General features: G+C 51.4%; 1 protein-coding gene across 6 annotated transcripts in view; it reads left to right on the top strand.

The window, feature by feature from the left end:
• Positions 1 to 20,670, top strand: part of AUTS2 (activator of transcription and developmental regulator AUTS2) — a 1,107,048-nt gene that overhangs the window by 1,065,683 nt on the left and 20,695 nt on the right. For 2 of the 6 annotated variants that reach the window (XM_045993026.1, XM_045993032.1), the window contains 4 exons: positions 14,364 to 14,835; positions 15,887 to 16,140; positions 17,015 to 17,256; positions 18,894 to 18,938. In XM_045993026.1, coding sequence (XP_045848982.1) covers positions 14,364 to 14,835; positions 15,887 to 16,140; positions 17,015 to 17,256; positions 18,894 to 18,938 — 1,013 coding nt within the window. The remainder of the gene's footprint in view (positions 1 to 14,363; positions 14,836 to 15,886; positions 16,141 to 17,014; positions 17,257 to 18,893; positions 18,939 to 20,670) is intronic. The other 4 variants (XM_045993027.1, XM_045993028.1, XM_045993031.1 and 1 more) reach the window with 4 other exon arrangements.

Genomic DNA, 20,670 nt, shown 5'->3' with positions numbered 1-20,670 from the left:
ACAAAAAAACCCCAAAACTGCTAGAATCTTTTATGATTCAAAATAGAACATTAGTTTTATTATATATCAAAAATGGATGCTTAAACTTCCTAATAGCTTCCAATTATTTTACATTTGCTTGTGTTATATACTATTATTTTATTGCAACATAATGTTCAATTATGGAAATGACTCCAAAGAGACATGATTTTTCAGGCTTAATGTGTAATTGTTTATTGAGTATTTTTCTTACTATAGCAATCTTTTTCCTTCTGAAATGCAGATATAAAGAAACTTACTTAGATTTTGTGAATTGATTATTATGTACCTACAGAAACCGAGTATTTATCAAGGACTGACTGTATGGAAGGCACTGTGCTTGGGATTGAAATAAAGACGAGGATCTGAAGAGGTCCCCTCCTCCTCCAAAGAATGAGTCATGTGTGCTGAAATCCCAGTACAATGTCTACTAAATGCCCACTACCTCCCTCGGGCATCGAGTCTCTAGAGTGGAAGCTCATCAGAGGGTTAGGATGGTTGCCAGGGCTGTGGGGACTGGAGAAGACCTACATACAGCAAGGTCGTTGCTGGCTCTGGGAGGCAGAATGCAGAAGGACCTGTCTGTGTGTGAGGGGAAGGGAGCAGGAGTGTGGAACTCCTGGCTGGTGGTCAGAGCAGAGCAGGAGCACAGCGCGGGGCCGTGGGGAGGAGGTGGAGGGTTATTCCATGTATGGGGAGAAGCCGCTGGAGAGTTTTCGGCAGGGGATTGCCATGATGGCATGATCTGACTTAGAGGCTTGTCTGGCTGCCGGGGAACAGCCGATTCTGGAACCATTGTTTTATTTGTGTTAAATGGCATCATTAGCAGGAATTCACACCTGAGCCGCTGAGTAACGTGAGGGGTTACGGGAACACATCGCTGCTGTGATTCTGAGCCTCGATGATGGCTGTGGGGATCCGGTGCGGGAGGGGGATGGGCGGGCTTGACTTCAGTCCTGCTGAACGGGGGTGGTGCTGAGACAGCCGGGTGCACACGGTCTTCAGGCATCTGAAAAAGACACAAGACGAACGCTGTATTGCCTCTGCCATTGGGTTTGAAGACCTCTCTGGAGACCAAGTTCGGGTATTTGCAGGAGAGTTGTCATTGTGACAGTACATGTCCCAAGCCTCCACTTTGGGCTTTGGCCTTCCAGGATTATAAGTAAGTGGGAGGCAACGCTGTGGTTTTTGGTGACGTACAGCAGTCCCACCTGTACCCCAGGGACAGTTACAGTTCCCCACGGCTTCTTTCTGGAGAGTGATTTTAGCGTGTCAGAGTTGAGCGGTGACTCGCGCAGTTTCCGAGTCCCGAGAGCTCCCCGGTACACCATGGACCACCACACACCGCTACTTCCTACTCGGCTGAGGTCCCCGTCGTCCTCCCGGCCCTCCTGCACTGTCTTCTAGATGTGGACCTTCAGACTTTACATTTGAACGTGTTTCCTTTTTCTGTGATACGTTGAGGCTAATGAAATAATGACAAGCGATGAACTAATAGCAACAGATTCTAGTTTCCTACCAAGTATTTATTCCATGGGTGGTAGATAGAAAATCAGTTTAAGGATTGATAGACTTGCTCTTTAAAAAAGATGAAGTATTTCAAATATAGGACACAACACAGTACCCCCAACCCCCCAACACACACTCTCTATTTTTAGAAAACTCTAGTCACTTGGGGTTGGGATTCTTAGTTTATAACTTAAGATGTGGCATTTGTCAATTTGTGCAAATCAAGAGGTTAGTGGTCATTAACCTCTGGGCGAAATACTAGAGAAGACTGAGCTCCGGAGTGGGAAAGGGAAATAGAGAAACGGTGATGTTCTTCTGAGGAGTGTGCCCCCAGCATCTTATTAGGGAACTCATGGACTCGCAGAAGTCCTGCAGTCCCATTGCACGACCGACGACCTCCTCAGAATTTTGGTGCTGGTTGTTCATGACACGAATGTCCTCTTGACAGTGCCGATGAAGATAAAAACACGTCATTAGCTTGGTGCCCTACGCGGCAGCCCGGGCTGTTTCCGGTGAAAGTCTGCTCTGCGGTACACTTCCTTTGGTCTTCGTTCTGTGCGTGGTGTCCTTCCCACTAGCTCTGCTTCCTCTTCCATGTGACAGTCTTGAGGTCCTTGAAGACGGCTCATGGCCGTGCTGACAGGCAAGAAGACTCTGTAACTCCCCGTTCTACATGCTGAGTGACCCGGGGAATGTGCATGGAGCCAGCCTGGGAAATAATCACCGGGAATGAGGGCTCACTGTCGCTAGCCCTCATGACTATGTCCAGTCCTGGAGGCGGCTTCTGATCACCTCCCACCAGCCCGCCCCTGTAGCAGCTTACGAGCTGGGAGAGAACCCAGCCAGGAAGGAACGAAGGAGGTGATTTCCAACAGTGGCCGTGGGAGGTGGGGACGCAGAAGGACTGTGACCTTGCGGGCGGCGTCCCCCGTCGCGGGCTTGCTGAGGCCTTCCAGCGCTCCTGGTGGCCTATAGAACAGTGCTTGGCAAACCAGCACTCGCACCGGGAGGGGGTACGAATTTAACTCCGTATCGAGATCCCGGGCGATGTCAGCGTTGGTCTGTTGGCCACACTCGGAATAGCAAGGTTGTAGGGTGCGTTGGAATCCCAGTAGGGGGTGGCCCATGGTTTGGGACCAGGAAGGTCAAAACATACTTAGAGAAATTGCCGGAGTCGTCGTTTCCCTGATCTTTCTCCTTTAACTGGAGAATCAAAGGCTCTACGCTATCGAGGGGAAAAGGCAAGTTTCAGAGATGGATTCCGGAGGCATCTGTGGTGCTCACACGTATGCTGCTCAGACAGATTGCAGGCGCTTGGCAGCACCAGGGCCCATGGGCCAAAGCAGGTTGTGTGAACAGACTCGGGAAGTTTTGTCATCTGCCCCCAGGAGTACAGGCAGGCGTGTCTGAAAGCTGACGGGACAGCCATTGCCAAAGCATGGTAACTGTTTCCCAAGGCAAAACCCCCTTCCCACAGTGACCTGTTGAGAATAGGATAGGAGTGGCTCTTGGAGCTGTCCTGCCATGCACTGCAAACATGGTGGTTTTAGGATATTTGCTGATGCCTTGAAGGAATAGCCTCATCCTCCCCGAACTCACCAGGTGACAGCTGAGTGAACTTGCTAGAAAAGTGCCCGAAGGCGGTGACGTTGCTTGAGGGGATGAGCCCCCCAGCCCACAGCTCTCACAGGGCTAGACCAGTCCCTGTGCCCTCGTGTTTGTGATTCCGTCCTCCCTTCTGTCCAAAGCAGAAAGACTTGGTTGCTGCTGGGAGGACTCAGCACGATTTGCTTCACCCCTGCAGACTAGGCGAACCTAAGACCTTCCTTTTGGCACCTGGACCCTGACAAGAAGGGACTTTTGAGGGAGGAGCAGATACAAGGATGTTGCCTGACCCAGGAGACGCTCTCATTTTAGAGGGATAAAGTATGCGTGTTCCTGCAGACCCTGAAGCAGTGAGAGAGTGAGCCAGTGTGGACGGGAACTCGGGCCCCCAGACGACCAGCCGATACGTCATAACTCTGCCCTGCAGAGGGTTGAGAAGAAACCTGGAGGTGGGGAGTGTCTGTACATACATAGGGCCTGGGAGCCGAGGAAAAGCCGAGGGTAGACTTGAAAGATGGACATTCCGCCGGGCCATCGTCATGCCCCCATGCAGCCTCTCCACTGCATCCCAGTGACTCTCTGCTCTGTACCAAAACAGGTCACAGTGTGCAAAGTTGGAAGGTAGAGTGACTGATAATATTTCCGTACATCTTTGGTGCTGGTGGCTTTTACCTTTGTCCTTGAGAAAATAATCTTGGGTAAAATTCAGAGTGTTGAAAATAAGGTTTCACCCGGAGCCAATCATTTGCCCACCTTTGTGGGCATGATAACTTCTTAGAGTGTGACTTTTACCAGCTAGATGCCTCATTGCATAGCCCCATAGTCTCGTAAACATCCCGACACCACAAACATATACAGATCCAGGAAAGGTTGCTTGTCCCAGTAAGAGAGGAAAGGAAAAGGATGTATGGCACCAAAGGATTTTGGAATCCGAAGGTGACCAGAATCAGACTGGCCTCATGATTACTGGCCCTTCTGGCTCTGGACACGAAACCGTCAGGTGAAGCCGTTAGAAGTGACCAGCAGGCCACAGTATCGGGAGGAAGGTGTCCCCATCTATAAATGGATCTGGGAGTGTCCACAAGCTTTTAAGCCCTCACTTACACTTGGCAATGACGATACTAGAGGGAGGGCTGCCTGGAGGAGGGTGGCCTTCTTTTCTTCTCATTCATACCCCCCCTCAGTTGTTCTCCGTGTGAAAGGGAGGATGGGTGGGTACCAGGAAGGTTTTTTGTGGGGGGGGGGGGGTGGGGGGTTTAAACCAAACACCTGAAGTCATCATTTATTTTCAGTGCCTTGGTCCCACCTCTTGGAGAATTTCCAAAATAACCAAATGGGCTTCTTGTCTTCAAGTCTAAGCAATGTGTGCTGTGGCTTTCCTTGGGGTGATGGCCTTGGCCCTAGACTTGCCATATCCTCAGAGCAGGGAGGCCACGTTGCATGAATCCAGACATGTGGTTGAAAATCGTTCTAGAACCTTCCCTTGTTAGGACCCCTTGTCACACCCTAGAGACCTAGCAGTATCTTGTTTGGTGTCAAGGGGCACTGGTTTTAAAGGTGGTTGTAGGGTGCCTAGGGGGGCTCAGTGGGTTAAGCATCTGCCATGGGCCCAGCTCATGATCCCAAGATCATGGGATCGAGCCCCACATTGGGCTCCATGCCCAGCAGAGAGTCTGTTTCTCCCTCTCCCTCTGCCCCTCCCACCTACTTGTGATCTCTTGCTCTCTCTCATGTCAAATAAATAAATCTTTTTTTAAAAAGGGGAAAAAGGTAGCTGTGCTTGTGTGTATACACACGCACAGGGTCCTGAGGGAACTTGGTCAGCAGCCACACAGGGCCAGAGAGGACAGGCCAGGAAGCGGAGACCCACGGGAGGGGCCATGGCAGGGTCAGGGGGATGCAGAGGCAGAGAGGTGCAGGGGATGGAGACCAGACAGGAGGTGATCTCGTGCAGCCGGTGAACAGGGAAGCCAGCAGAAGGGCACAAGCAAAAACGATGGGAGATGCCTGTGCGGCCCCAGCAGGGCAGCTCGTGCTCTCTCTCTGAAGGTAGCACCTGCGATCTTCCCGCTGCTCTTACTGTCCCTGGGGATTTGATCTCCCGATACCTTGTCTTTCATGTCGGGAGACACAGTTCAGTTGCTTTGGGCCCAAGACCAGTCCCCGGGGCCAGTTCAGCAGGACTGCGTTATAGGGAAACATGCCCGGCCATTGATAACTCAGGATCCATAAAATGTATCGGTATCTTCGTCAGCTCTGATTAGCTGAGCCCATCTCTGAACGTTCCAGAGAACTGACTGAACTGGAAGCCGCGGGTCTCCATGATTTTTCCAGGTTTTTTTCCTACATGATGGTGCCATGCACTCTCAGCTGCCCACTCCGGGACGTCTGGGGCAGTTTCCTGTCCATCCTTCTACCCTGGGGACCCAGTGCGGGGCTGGCCTGCGAAGGGACACCAGCCTTTTCCTTGTATGACGTGAAAAACCCCATTACAGCTAGGATGTTGACACTCTTAGGTTTGGTCAAGACTTTCTTATGCCCCCCAGCTCCCGTTGACCCCCCAGTAGATTGTAGTCCACTTTTCTGCTTCTCATTCTGGTCCTTCAGCGGCACCGTCCTCCGTCGCTCTGATTCGCTAGAAGCTACAGGGGAAACACAGCGCAAGTCCAGGTCGACCTTCATGGCCCATGTTCCATAGGAAGAGGCCATCGGGGTGGGGGGGTGGGGCTGCAGTCACATCTTCAAGGCCGATCCTCCCCTTGAAGGCAGATCTTTGGCCTTAAGGGATCAGAAACTTGGGCACACACGGGAGGATGGATGATTTTGTGGGGTGAGGCTTAAGGCGGGATAAACGTGGAACAGCTTTAAGGACACTCTCCTGCAATCTGTTAATTGTCCTTCAGTGCCGGACGCAGACTCATCTTGGAAACTAGGTGATAGCCAGACTGGCTTGTGTGGTGGCCGCAGCGCCTCACCGGCTGGTCCCCGCACACCTTTCCCAGAGGGCGGCTGGCTGTTTGCCAGATGCAGCGACTATTTTTTCCTGTTTGGGATCTTGCTTTTACTAGGAACCCTGGAGCCCTCAGGGGCTTGCAGGACAGACTTCAGCCCAGAGCTTAGCCTCCCAGATGGTAATTAATTGTTTACACAAAATGACAAGCACAGAATGGAATCGCTCTGAGCCCTACCAAGCACCCACCATTCCCCTGATCTCCCAGTCTTGCAGGGCTTGAAAATTAATTTGCCTTGAACAAACAGTGGATTTTCCTCAATTTATTTGTACAGTTTCAGTGACCAAGAAGAAGAGCCGCGAGGCTGTGTCAGCCTTCCGTTCATTCGGGTGATTGAATCTGCTCGTGGAACAGACTGGTCTCTATTTCATGATGGGAAGAAAAGAGGGGGAAGAGGAATGTGAGGAGAGAGGTGCATGTTGGAGACGTTAACTTTTTCTGCAAAACACCAGTGGAATGTGGAGCTCTAGCGACAGAACCTAAAACTTGGGAGAGGTCAGAATGGATAAATTCAGTAGCGCAATTTTTGCTTTAATAAGTATGTACAAAATATATGGTCTTTGCCAAAAAGGAGGTTTTGTTGGAGGCACAAGAAGAGACGAGACGGTGTTTAAAGAATGGATATGGCCAGTAGCTTGATATTATTGTGTCAATTCACAGAACTGTGACATTTTCCTATGTTTCTGGGCTTTTTAATATAGAGCATCTCATCATTTATTAATATTCCCACTTTGCCTTCATTTAAAGCCTGGGTTTCTTGCACACCATCCCCCCAGCCCTTATTTAGCTTCTTAGTCTTCGTTCCTTCTGTGTGGTGAGGTCTTTGTGGCTCTCTCGTTTGGACGGAGAAGTAGAGAAGTGAACTAGAAGACAGAACAACGTAAAGACAGAACATACCCATTACTGGATGCTCTGGGTCAGGCATTTCAGAAAGAGGCGGGGGTTCACTACCTGATGGCCAGGGCCCCACATAGCCTTCTTGAGGTCTTGAAGTCTTGTTTGTGTTTGCCACAGTAATGACCTTGTCGTGAGATGCCATTGGGCATTCCAACCTCATGTACAGACGCGGAAGCACAGAAATGTGCCGTACTAGGGTTCTTCCGGTTCTCTCCGTCTCCCCTTCACCGCCCGTGTTCGCCAGCTCCTCTCTGTCCAGACACCCAGGCAGAGCCAGTTGGACATGGTGTAGAGTAGACAGAAGGCCATATCCTAGCCGCGTTTCTGAAGGGCAGATATTTATCTGTCCCCTGGGTAAAGAATTTCTTAAAAATTCTGTCTAGTAGGTAAAGTTCGACGAGACCGGTCCCTTTCTGAGTTGACTTCAGTCATGTTGGAGGGTATCCTGTCCATGAAGGAACTCCTTTTAAAATACACAGTTGGCCTTTGGACCTGCAGGTTAGGAACCCTGACACCCCCTCTCGCGCAGCCAAAAATCCCCGCCTAACTTAGGACTCCCCCAGACTTTACTAATAGCCCGCCAACTGTTAACCAGAAGCCTCATCAGTGACAGACAGTTGTTTGACACGTATTTTACACACGTATTAGATACTGTATTCTGAAAATAAGTCAGAAGAAAATGTTGCTGAGCAGATTATAAGGAAGGGGAAGGGAAATTCAGAGTCTCATATTGATCGAAAAAATGTACCTGTTTGTACACCTGCCTACCCACCTCATGCCTGCCCTTTTCAGGGCTCAGCCACAATGTCTTTTTTCATTTACAATAATAGTACACAGTTGCTAGAGAAAACTTGGAAAGGTAAAAAACTCAAGTTGAAAAATGAAAGTCTGTGCTTATTTCTGGATGGTGGGATTCAGTGAACATTCTGATGTCTGTCTTCCTCTTTTCTCTATGTGTGCATACGCACGTTTACGGGGATCACTTTCAGTCTTGAACGCTAACTGGTCGAAGTGTACTTTATGTTACTTGGTAGTAATTTTGTCATGAAATTATTTTCTGCAGTAGTTTTGGGCACACTGATCGTTTATTTTGTGCTCTGCCTTGTAGAAAGAACTTAATTTCCACCACAACCCCTTGGAGTACTTACTATATCTTTGCCGTAGGATTCTGGGCTTCCAGAAACATCGTAGTTCATCGTAGGGACATAACACAGCACATCTCAAATCAACCCGAGCGCACCCAATACCCTTTTTGTGTAATATAAAAAATGTTTTATAACACACTTTTGTTCTTTACTTTCTGGAACAAAATATATGGTTAGATGCCTATCTATACGTGGAATTTTAAAATGCCTATAAAGCCCTAGTGAAAAGTAGAGGAGAAACAAGCAGCAAGTAATTTGTAATGACATAATACGTTTTTAAGTACGTAAATATTTATTTGCATCGGAAGACAGTGACATGGTCAGATGCACGAATCTCCCCGTGAGATGGTACGTAAATATGATGGCTACAAATGCGGGTTCATATCGGTACATGCGACGCGTTAATTACAATGCCTGGAGCAGGCATCCCGTTGGTGTCATGATTTTCCTAAATGGTGAGCAACCAGCCCTTGGTAGTTCATAACACCGAGACGTAGCAGACATAGCGGCATACAACAGTCGTGTTCCTGGAAAATCCGGCGTGTCTTAAAACGATGCAGAAAATTACTTTGTGTTTATATGTGAAAACAGAGTCAAGTTCTAGATGTTGGGCTGCCAGGTGCACAAATGTCCAGTGGGACTTTAGGACATTAACTGAGATGTGTGGCATTGTCCTTCATATTCAAGTACATCTAAGGTCCCTGAGAGCCACCAGGGCCCTCCAGCCACTGGGACAACTGAACACACTCCCCGACAGTGTGAAATCTCCCCCTGGGGCAGTAGCTTCTAAAAGAACCACGGCTCAAGTGGCTTTGACTTCCATCTCTCTCATCATTAAATACCCTTGAACATGGACTTCTCAGAGCATATTGGAGGGTACGTTTCTGAGACCTTATGGGCCCGGTCATTTTCCTGTTAGATTTGTTTCCAAGTATTGTATGACTTCTGTTACTATAAAAGGGATCCTTTTTTTTCAATTGAGCTTCCTATTCACTATTGCTGGTATGTAGAAAAGCTACTGGTGTTTGCGGTTTGTTTTTAACTTGGGTATTTTGCTGAGTTCTCTTATTCGCATATATTTTGCAGCAGATTGGGTTTTCTAGGTAGATAATTATATTTTTGGTAAATTGTCATTTTGCCTCTTTTGTCCTGTTGCTGTTGGTTTTGTAATGTAAGTGACAGGACGGTTTGTTTCTGGCAGGTTCAGTCCACATGGTCCCTAATTCTGAATAGACTGGGACATAGTTCTGGGTTGAGGGGAAGGTGTCTATCATTCAGTCCTTTCCAGTTTATGTCTGTGCTCAGGTTTATGTGTTTTTGAGTCAGTTTTAGTGATTGGTATCTTTTCATAAAACCTGCTTTATTTTCAAATATATTATTATAAACGTGTGCATTCTAATGTCTTACTTGATAATAACGTAGAGTCTCCATGTCTGTGCCCCCAACCACTGTTCAAATTCTCAGTTTTGCTTGCTGTGCTTTTCTCTTCTTGCTCAAACTGTTCTTAAGTGTAGGTCCAGTTTTCTTTTAAGAATTTTAATAGGGAACATGACCGCGTGATTGAAAAGTGAACTCTGTATGTGTACAGTCAGATAGCCCCCTCCTCCAGCCCCCTGTCTGTCTGGTTCTCCTGCCTGAGCCCCCAGGCGGGGCCACTGCTACTGGTCTCAGACACGCTTCCACGGCTTCTTTATGCATAAAATGGAAGTGAATGTATATTACTCCTCTTGCTGTTTTCACAGAAGTCAGCAACATGCCATAGCTTGTATGCACAGAGTTCCTCATTCCCTTTCAGGCTGTAACATCTTCCATAGTCTGCATGTCTCAGATTTCTTTCTTTCTTTCTTTCTTTCAAGATTTTATTTATTGTTTGACAGAGAGACACACAGCGAGTGAGGCAACACAACTAAAGGGACTGGGAGAGGGCGAAGCAGGCTTCTCACTGAGCAAAGAGCCTGATGTGGGACTCCATCCCAGGACCCCAAGATCATGACCTGAGCGGAAGGCAGAAGCTTAACGCTCAACGACTGAGCCACCCAGTCGCCCCTGCATGTATCAGATTTCCATGTAACCAGTTCCCAAATGATGACATTTTAGTTCTTTCCAAACTTGCAGTTCAAAGCATGATGTTTTATTGTGTGTATGGACTAAATCCTTCCTGAGCTGCTTTAGTTTCTTGGCAGAATGTTGCCAAACTGCCCTCCTTAGAAGTTGTAGGTTTTTCTAGTAAAGTAGAGCAGCCCCATCCCCCCCCCCCCCCCCCCCGGCCCCGAACTTGTATCACATTTGGATCAAAAGTAAACACATTTTTCATCATCTGCCCTTACTTTTTTAAACAATGTATTGTGTTCGAGTCAAGGTTATTGAGATAGAATTTACATGTAGCAAATTCACCCCTTATAACGTGCACTACGCAGGGTAATTTCAATTTGCATGTATTTTATTAGGAGCATGATGTGTTATTTTTATAATCACGGAAGAGAGCTTTTAAAACCCCAAAATGTAATGAGTAAAACTTGTAAATAAGACTCGTCAGTTTGCACATTCTTACTTCTTCCAACCTCAGCAAATTTCATCCTTTGGCAAACTCAGAGCACACAGAGCAATACAAAATGATTTTTTTTTTAAATGTGTTCTTGCCAATTTTGGAGAAGCACAGTAAGACAAATTGACTGTCAAGATGGAAAAGCTTAACTGGGAAGATACATTTATTGAATAATTGAAAGGAAGAGGAAATGCATTACCAATTAGCCACAAAAACGCCTGATGCCTAAGCTGTGCCTCGAGAGACTTGTGTAAATGGGGAGTCGTAAAACTGTCTCGGCCCCGAAGTTCCCGCCGGCTTCCAGCCTGCCACGGCCTTGCTCGTAGGTGTCACAGCAACGAGGGGTCGTTGGGTCGATGATAGCTTGCAGGGTCGGCTGAGGCACGCTATTCCAGCCTCTCTTCCCAGCTTTCCTAACTGACCCGTTGCACTGTCTTATTGTGCCGGATATTTTAATGGATTCCTGCTTTGCTTTAGTATTTTTGTGTTGGAGGGAGCAGCAAAGTGTAAATCAGAGAAAAAGACAAATGGTGGCAAGAGTTGGGACTGGAACGCAAGTCATCTGATTGATTAAGTAGCCAGGGAACCTCCAGCAAGCAAGTTGCTTAAGTTCTCTGGGCTCTTCCCCCTCCAGTCAGAGACGACTGGAGAAGTTCCTTGCTACTCACCGAAAAGTCCAAGCCTCAGTAGTATCACCTGGGAAATAGTCAGAAAGGGAGACTCTGGAAGACAACCACCCCCCCCCCCCCCGGCCCCGCAAATTCCCAAGTCCTACTCAGCATTTTAATCAGATGTCCATCCAGGTCACGTGTACGCATTTCGGTTTGAGAAGTGCCGGGATGGTTTCCCAGATTCGGGTCTTGTGCTGAAATCCTGTTTCTGGATCCTCTGAGTCATTCATCCCAGACGAGCGCGTAGAATTGACGGGGCTCGCCGGAGGGATTGCACACGGATTGTCCAGCATGGCGATCCCCAGTCCGGGCACTGCTCCCCTCATCCTGGCTGTGTCTAGGTTGGTGCTGACCCCCGGTAACCCGGGAACAACAGAGGAGACGCGGAAGCAAGCCCTGTTTGCCATTACAGAGCCTCGGGAAGCAAGCCCCAGCCTGCATCCTGCCCTGGCAAACGTACCTGGCTGACTCGGCCGCATTCCAGAAGCCCATAAATAAAGAGCGGGAGATAAATGTCGTCGAGCTCAGAAGCGAAGCTCCTCCCTGTGTGCTTCATGTGCTTCCTTCCGGCACAAGAAAATCTAAGTCGATGGCCTCTGGGTGGTGTCCCCTGGCAGAGGAAACTTTTTTATGTCCGAGAGAGACTCTGGACATTGATTCTTGGAGGAGACCATGCATTTGAATGTAGCGAGGTGGGAAATATTTACGTATTTATTCTTCATTACCCCAGTCTGGAGAGAACAAAGCGCTTCAGAAGGGCAGAGACGGGTCCTGCCATTACAGTGCGCGCGTTCATCCTCAGCTGTCCGAGTGCCAGAGCGGGGGGCGTCCTACTTAGGCACAGAGAACTGCTCCCTGCGGAGAATCTCGTGTATTTTGTGCGGCTGGGATGTGTGGGTGTTGGCGCCTCTGCCCCAGACCTGACTGACCCTCTCGCGTTGTGGGAACCCTGTCTTGGGCTCGGGTACGTGCTTGCGACAGTGACCTGGTGGGATTGACGCAAAAACGGTGGGGGGGGGGGGCACGCCAGACCCCCTGCGGGTACAGGGTCATTGTCTGTGGTTTAGGACTTTGGCTGCATGGGGTCCGTCCACATCAGGAATCTTGCTGTTCTCAGCCCTCGAGTTAGAAACTAAGGTTTTGGGAATTCGTGAGGTCTCCGCGTATCACAAACAGCAATCATCCTGGAAAGGCCCTGACGGACGGCACCTGATGGGAATACACGCCAGTGGGATGCCAGGAGTCTAGCGTTACTTTCCACCAGGGCCTTCTGGGAGGTTTTCTCCTTGGAGCCGAAACGTGCGAAGGAGCAGCTGTCTTCGCACGCTGTCGGTGCATTTGTGCCGGGCTGCTCTCAGCCAAGGTCACTTTAGCCAAAAATGTGCTTTGTTTGTAAACCCGTTCGATTCTGCTCTGGGGCACGTCACGGTTCTGATCTCTTTACCAAAACAACAGTGAAAATAAGGGGATGGTCTGATGCAGGTTCCAGGGAAGGAAAGTGGGAAGCGTGTGCGCCCAAGGGGGCGCCAGCAGAAATGGGCGGGCCTGGGGAGAAGGGTGCGTACTTCTCACATGGGTACAGTGAGGCTGGAAGAGAAAGACCGTGCCCGAGTGGTTTCCGGAGGGTGGCCGGACCCATCCTCACTTCCGAGAATGTTGTACGGTGCTGTGACCGGTTCTCTTCCTATCTCTGAGCTGTATGACGGCAAAAGGATGGCTTTTTGTAGCACCAAGATGTGAGAAAGGTCATTCCTGGTCCGCAGATGTATGCAGAAGCACTGACTGGTCAGCAGGGGGATTTCTTCCTATTTCATGCCATTTCTGTCTTTCGTTCTTCTCTTCGATGTGATGGGCTCAGAGTTAGGGGCTAATCAGAAACCGCTCTGATGTGGCCAAGAGCTTTGGAGAAAGGCATAGCTTTTCTTACTGTTAGCACTTACTATTAGTATAGTACTTCTTACTATTACATAGCTTTTTTACTATTTTTTAAGATATTACTTATTTTAGAGACTGCGCACACACACGTGCAAGATGGGGAGGGACAGAGGGTGAGGGAGAGAGATTTGCAAGGAGACTCCGTGCTGAGCCGAGCCTGACACAGGGCTCGATCCCACAACCCTGAGATCATGAGCCAATTCCAAGCTTAACTGACAGTGCGATCCAGGTGCCCTGAGAAGCCTATCTTTTAAATTCATAACAGGAGCGTGTACTTGCCACATTTCTTCCTTGGTTGTGGAATTTCACTTAAATTACACCTCCAGGCTTAGCCTCAGCATTCAGCATCGTACCCAGTGGTCCAGAGGGGTGAGGGGACCCTTTACAATGCCTGGCGTGCGTAGGTGGCTGTAGGTTGATTGGAATTCGTGTCTGCACCATGGAGCTCCAACGTTGCTAGGATCCGTCGGTGAGCGTGCGGAGGCCCGACGTTTGACCAGAGTTTAGCACTTGCCAAACACAAAATTGTTTCTGTAAATGTCAAGTGTGTCTCATCACTCAGAATGGAAAGGGGAAGAGGCAAGGCAAGAAGAAACATCTGTGTGTGGTTAAATAACATTTGCTTCGCTCGCTGTTTGGAAACACCGCTCTTTTGTATATTCAAGAGCTGTATGGATTTTAAAAGGGAAAAAAAATCAACTCGTCGGCTCTTGTTTCTTAATTTTGCTGCATAAAAGGCTTTGTCAGGATTAAAGTCAACGGGCATTCTGAGACTCCAGGGAAGTCTCTGGAATGCAGCCTCCTGCAGCGGCTCACCTCGGCCCATCTCCCGTGGGCCCTGGTCGCCGTGTGCGCCTGTCCCGCACGCTTGCATGTCAGGACAGGAAGCCCGGACGTGGCACTAGGCCGTGGGCCGTGTTGGCGGGGCAGTGGGGTCTGGGCTTGGACTCGGCTTCCCGCTGCGGATTTATCTCACACTCACGCGTCGTCGCCTGTGATGATTTTGTCTTCGCTCTTCCCCATGCAGATCCGGACTCAGGGGTGGGCGCGCTCCCAGACCGTGACAGCCAGGATGCGGGGCCGATTGTCCCCAAGATATCGGGTCTAGAGAGAAGCCAGGAGAAGAGCCAGGACTGTTGCAAAGAGCCGATCTTTGAGCCCGTGGTGCTGAAAGACCCCTGCCCTCAGGTCCCTCAGCCGCTGCCCCAGCCCCAGGCGGAGCCCCAGCCCCGAGCTCCTTCTCCAGATCCCGACCTGGTGCAGCGCACGGAGGCACCCCCTCAGCCCCCACGTCCAAGCACACAGCCGCCACAGGCGCCCCCGGAGGCCCAGCCTCAGCCCGCCCCTCAGCCTGCAGTGCAGAGGCCGCCGCGGCCGCAGTCCCCGGCCCAGCTGCTGCACCAGAGCATCCCGGCCGTGCAGGCGCACCCCTCGTCCCAGAGCCTCGCCCAGCCCTTGTCGGCCTACAACAGCAGCAGCTTGAGCCTCAACAGCCTAAGGTGAGCCTGTCTGCTCTCGCCGCCCTCGCGGTGGCCTGGCTTCTGCCATCCTCTTTGGGTGGGAGCGTTGCAGACAGTCGCCCTGTGCACAGGGAGGCCTAGAGGGGAGGCCCGGGGAAGGGGCACCACGGGAGAACCAGCACGGAAACCTGGGGGGCACCAGGATTGGGGGATTCTTAGAAGAGAAGCCATGTGCGTCCAAGGCAGTACTCCGTCTCCCTGCGACTCCAGAGTCAGAAGATGGGGACCGGGGGGGACTCTCGTGAGGGTTTGCATCACCGCGGACTTCCAGCCTTGGCCTTCAGAGAGGCGGAGAAGCAAGCTGCGTCCGGAGGAAGAGGTGCTCCTGGGCGGAGATGCAGGCTCTCCCCACCTCAGCTTTGCGGAACTGCACAGCGAAGTCTGCAGAGTGGCACAGAGCAGGATGCCCTGGCAAGGGAGACGCAAACCCCAGGGTGTGGCGCCAAGCGTGCCCTATCCCTGCCTGCCCCCAGGGGCTGTAATTCTGACCTCCTGGGACTCTTGTGCCTTTGTTTGCCTTGTGACAACCTGGTAACTGGGGGATCTTCCTGTCTAGGGCAGGCAAAGGAAACTGCCTTAGTCAGGTCCTGCCCCGGGTTCATGCACATGGCCCCCAGAGCAGAGCAGTGGCCCAGGGTTCCCGGGTCTCAGAGGGGCTGAGCTCAGGTCATCGATCTTGTCCTCTCCCGAAACTGTAGGACGTGTGTCTAGGGGAAGCTGGGGGGGCACGAGGCTCCTGGGGGCAGAGAAGGGAACTTGGCTGCAGAGGGGAGCGGACCTGGGTTTGGGGCCAAAGCCACCGCCTGGACCCCAAGTGCCAGTAGCTCTGGGGCCTCAGCTCCTGTCATGCAGTCGGGGTTACGACTGTGGCAGAAATTTCTCGTGCTTCCCAGGGGAGGGTCTCTAAAGAGGAAGGAGCAGGAGAAAATGTTGAATGGCGTTGGGCAGAGAGATAGGACTTTTTAAGAAAATAAAACTGTTTACCTCTCTTTTCCTCTCTTCCCTTTTTCCCCGGTGGTGGCTCCCACAGCAGTAGCAGAAGCAGCACGCCGGCGAAGACTCAGCCCGCCCCTCCTCACATCTCTCACCACCCCTCGGCCTCCCCGTTCCCCCTCTCCCTGCCCAGCCACAGCCCCCTGCACAGCTTCACGCCCACCCTCCAGCCCCCCGCACACTCACATCACCCCAATATGTTTGCCCCTCCCACGGCTTTGCCTCCCCCACCGCCGCTGACTTCAGGGAGTCTGCAGGTCCCGGGACACCCGGCCGGAAGCACTTACTCAGGTAGGAGGGTCAAGCCTCCTGGTGGGCTGAGGTTCGGCCCAAACGTGTACCTGCACCGCAGCACCCTGGACCCTGCCCGGGGGGACGGGGGCAGTTGTTGGAAATCTTTGAAATGGGTTCGCCCACTCCGTGGGAAAGCACGGGTTGCAGTGCCCGGTCACCCGGCTCCCATGAAAGGGACAGACACGTTGGCAGGCCCAGACTGCTCCTTGCCGGGCTCTTAAGAATTCCGTCCTGGTGTAAGGGGCTGGTTGTCAACGAGGAAGGCCTTCTCCCTTCTTCCAAGGGGAAGATGGCACTTTCCGTTAAGTGGTCCCAAAGTCGGGCTTTGGCTCTTGACTCCCCTTCTCCTCCCCGGTATCGGTCAGGCCAGGATCCTGAGTCTGCGTGCGTCGTAGCCGTGGTCACCCCTGCCGCGGGATTTCCCCTTGAAGAAGGAGGCACGAGCACGTGGCCCTGCTACCAGAGACTGGGGTGCAGTTCCTATTCTTATGCACTTAAATATATGAATTCCTCAAACAGCCCACAGCGTGGACGATATTACTGTCCCCCTGTGGTGGAGGAGGGAACCGAGCCCCCGACGGGTGACTGCCCGTGCCCGGGCTCCCCGAGCGGCCGCCACCAGAGCCGAAAATTGACCTCTGGCGCCTTGGCCTGGACCCGTCCCCAAAGCCGGGAGCCTCCAAGAACACAGTCTGGTTGTGGCTAGTGTCAGGATCCTTCGGCCGCTGCTCTCCTTCCGTCTGGGGGCACAGGGGCTTTCGGGGTGCCCCTGGCCCTGTCCCCGCTCTGGTCAGGGCCTCGGACATCCCGATCCGAAGGATATGACAGATGAGGCGGAAAGCGTCATCCTCTCCCTCCCCTTCTCTTGCAGAGCAAGACATCTTGCGGCAGGAACTGAACACGCGTTTTCTGGCGTCTCAGAGTGCGGACCGCGGGGCTTCCCTGGGCCCCCCGCCCTACCTGCGGACCGAGTTCCACCAGCACCAGCACCAGCACCAGCACACGCACCAGCACACGCACCAGCACACCTTCACGCCGTTCCCCCACGCCATCCCGCCCACCGCCATCATGCCGACGCCAGCACCTCCCATGGTGCGTACCCCAGGCAGAAATGTGAGGATAAGTAGAGCGCGGTCTTTTCTGACGCAGCACGCTGGGCGGATGGGGCTGTCGGGGCGCAGCAGATGGATGGGGGGCGGTAGCCACTCGGGGGCTCCCCCAGCCTTGTCGGTCTGTGCTGGGGAGAAGGGAATGTGCCCTGATGCGGGCAGCGCTAACCCAGGGCCTCAGGTAGGCACTTCTTTCTAGCACTAGGCGTGTGCATGGTTGGCTGTTGGGGTGGGGGCGGGCGTATTCTCGATGCTTCGTCCCAAGCAGTGTTGGAAGTTAACTTCTCAAAGGGTAATTTTGTCTGAAGCATCCTGGGAGATGGCCACCACTTACAGAAAGGGACCTGTCCATGCTCCACGCCCGTCATAGCAGATAAATGCTCGTAGGATCCTGGGAGTCAGGAGAGCCGTCCAAAGACCTGGGGCGTATCTGTGACCCCGACCCCTGCGCTTTCTGGTGGCTCCCCGAAGCCCGTTTTGTTGAGGGAGGTGCCGTTTCTTGTGTTTCATAGGACGGTGCCCCAGGCTGGTGTTCTGCCCTGTCAGCAAGTGTTTGGGGAGCCGCGTGCCCCCAGGGGCAGAACTTGGCCTTGTGGTGGAAGGCGCTGCTGACAAGGAATGGTCTAGGTCTTGACTGGGTCTGGCACGTGCCAGGGGAGCCAGTTAGGACTTTTTTTTTAAAACTGACGAACTATAATGAATCATGCCCTATCAGGGTGCTAAGTATCCTGAGAGAGAGCCCTGTCTGACCGTGTTAGGGCGTTCTACTCCCTTTTGAGCAGTTAAGGAAACACTTGCTTTAGTGTGGGCCTGGGGAGAGCAGACTTGAAGTCTGTCGTTTCAGGAGGCGTGCCCTGCACCAAACTTTGCATCCTCTCCTCCTTCCCCCTCCCTATTTTGTTCAAAATAAATCCGGATTTTAAAGTTTACTTTCTAAATTTCCAGAGGAGAATATTAGAAACGAGATCTTGGAACCAAATTTTTTTTTCCTATAACAAATCCTGCGTGTTTTTTCGGGAAGAGTCAGACATCTCAATGATTAATGTTTTTAAGGGCCTATTATTTTGGAAAGCGTTTCCGGCAGCGGGTGTGAGCAGTAACACAAGTAAATCTGAGACGGGGGTGCTGGCAGCGCCAGGACTGGACGTTTTTTAGAGGAAACAGAGACATACCGTCTTTTCTGCTCAAAAGAGAAGTTGTAAGACCTCGCCCAGACGCCTGTCCGTTTGGTGTGGTGCATCTTGGCAGGCGGCCCGGTGTCTGGTTCTTCTGCCCAAGGGAAGAGGAAAACAGGGAATCTGCATGAATGACACCAAACGCTCACTCCTCTCTGACTGACCTGAATAGTCCCTCTTCTCTCCAGTGTAGATGTCTGGTTTGTACCCGTCTCTAAATACAGACTGGAGGGAAAGACACTCGTGCGCGACCAGGGCGTAAACGCACCGTGTGGGTTCTCGCTCCGCTTTCCCACTTCTCGTCAGAGCAGCTCAGAGTCGAGAAGGGTCCCGTGCTAGTACAGCGAGGTTGTGGAGTCGGGTGACAGCCCAGTGACAGCAGCTGGCCTAGGGCTGCCTCCGCCGAAGCACTGAACAGAAATGTAGACGCTCTGAGTAACTAGCTTCTGCTTTGATCCCTTTACAGTTTGACAAATACCCTACAAAAGTTGACCCATTCTACCGGCACAGTGTGAGTCTTGCTACCATGCTACCATCCGATGTGACCCCGTTTCCATCTTTGTGCTCTTGCCGCAGACCAGTCGATGGCTGGCAGCCTTCCTTAATCGTCTTCCGAGAGTTCCCATTGCTCCTTGTCACCTCAGATGCTTGCTTCTGTGGCGTTCGCTTCTGGTCACGATGCAGTATCGTCTTCCGAATCAAAAGATCATTAGCATGCCCAACTCTGAGAGGCCCGGGTGGACGTCCCTGGGCGCCGGCGTCGGCCTCAGAGTGGGGGGTCTGCAGCACAGTCACCCTGGCTGCAGGAGACTCTGAGACCCAGTTGTGCGGTCATCAACCCGAGCGTCATTAACGCCATATTCCCAGAATCGGACTTGAATGATTTCTTCCAAATAAAATGTCACTCATCTTTATGACCCCTCCGTGGCTTAACAAAGCAGGTCCTCATGTCCTCCCACGTGGCTGGTCTTGTCCTCCTGAGCTTGTAACAAGTAAAAACAAAGATGTCATTTAAATAAAAGTGCTTATAGTGGAAATCTGTGATTTCCCCCCACTTTAAACTCATTCTTTATGTAAAAAAGTACTCATCTTGTCCCATCCTAAAGAGTTCAGTTCTCGAACTTAAACGGGTACCAGCCTGCGTCCTGTGTTCAGTAGGGACAACAGAGGACTTTTGTTAAAACACAGACACCTTGAGCATCTGACCACGATATTTTGATGACGGAGCGAATACTGCATCACGTTTACCTGAACCTTTGCAAGTCTCTTTGCTCAGTGGTTTATTTTCATTTCTTTAAATGACACCAGAAAGGAAGAACAATGAGTCATTGCCTGTAGCCATGTTGGTCTACCGCACGCAACTCAAAAGAAGGGCTCCTCAGGTCAGCAGAGCCTGTGAATTCATTCCTGCTCTGAACCAGAGCGTGAGACACTGTCCTAGTCCAGGGGGTAGCTGAGAAGTCAGGACCACAAAATCCTAGAGATCACCGAAGTGTGAGCTCCCCCGGAGACACGCAGACGTAACATGAAGAAGCTCCCTCACGAAGAGGGAAGTCTGTCCGGGCGCTGGGCCCCATGTGTTCTGACACTGCTCAGCACCGCGACACAAAAGCATTTTTTTATTTTTTTCATTTGTTTTTTAAATATTTTATTTATTTGACAGAGAGACAGCAGGGAGAGGAGCAGAGGGAAAGGGAGACAGGCTGACTCCCTGCTGAGCATGGAGCCCGACGCGGGGCTGGATCCCGGGACCCTGAGATCGTGACCTGAGCTGAAACCAAGAGTCAGACATTTAACTGACAGAGCCACCCAGGCAACCCCCAAAAGCATTTTTTAATGGACTGCCGAATCCAAGAGGCCCCCATGGGTCTCCTCTTTAGGGATGTCCCGGGAAGGGTGCCATCCGTGACAGTCATTTGATTCCTGCCCCTTGTCGGCACTCACTGATTTAAATCAGGACCGGCTACCAAAGTCACTCGGAGAGAAAGCCCAGCATGCTCCGCAGGTGGCTCAGACGTACAACCTCAGACAAAATCTGGGGCCGTTTTTATACGCTTGTTCCGCAGAGGGTCCTGGATGTGAGATGGAGAATGAGCTGCGGGGCCTGAATTTTTGCCACGTTCACATTTTATTCCTTGGATACTGACCGTTTTTCATCGCGTGGGTGGGGGGGATAGTCAGCTGCATTCTGAGAGGGTCAGTAACAGACTCTAGCAAAAGGAAAATGGTGAAAATATCTCATT

The sequence above is a fragment of the Meles meles genome, chromosome 21 (assembly GCF_922984935.1).
Source record: "Meles meles chromosome 21, mMelMel3.1 paternal haplotype, whole genome shotgun sequence".
Lineage (NCBI taxonomy): Eukaryota > Metazoa > Chordata > Mammalia > Carnivora > Mustelidae > Meles > Meles meles.
This window is presented reverse-complemented; position numbering and strand designations above follow the sequence as displayed.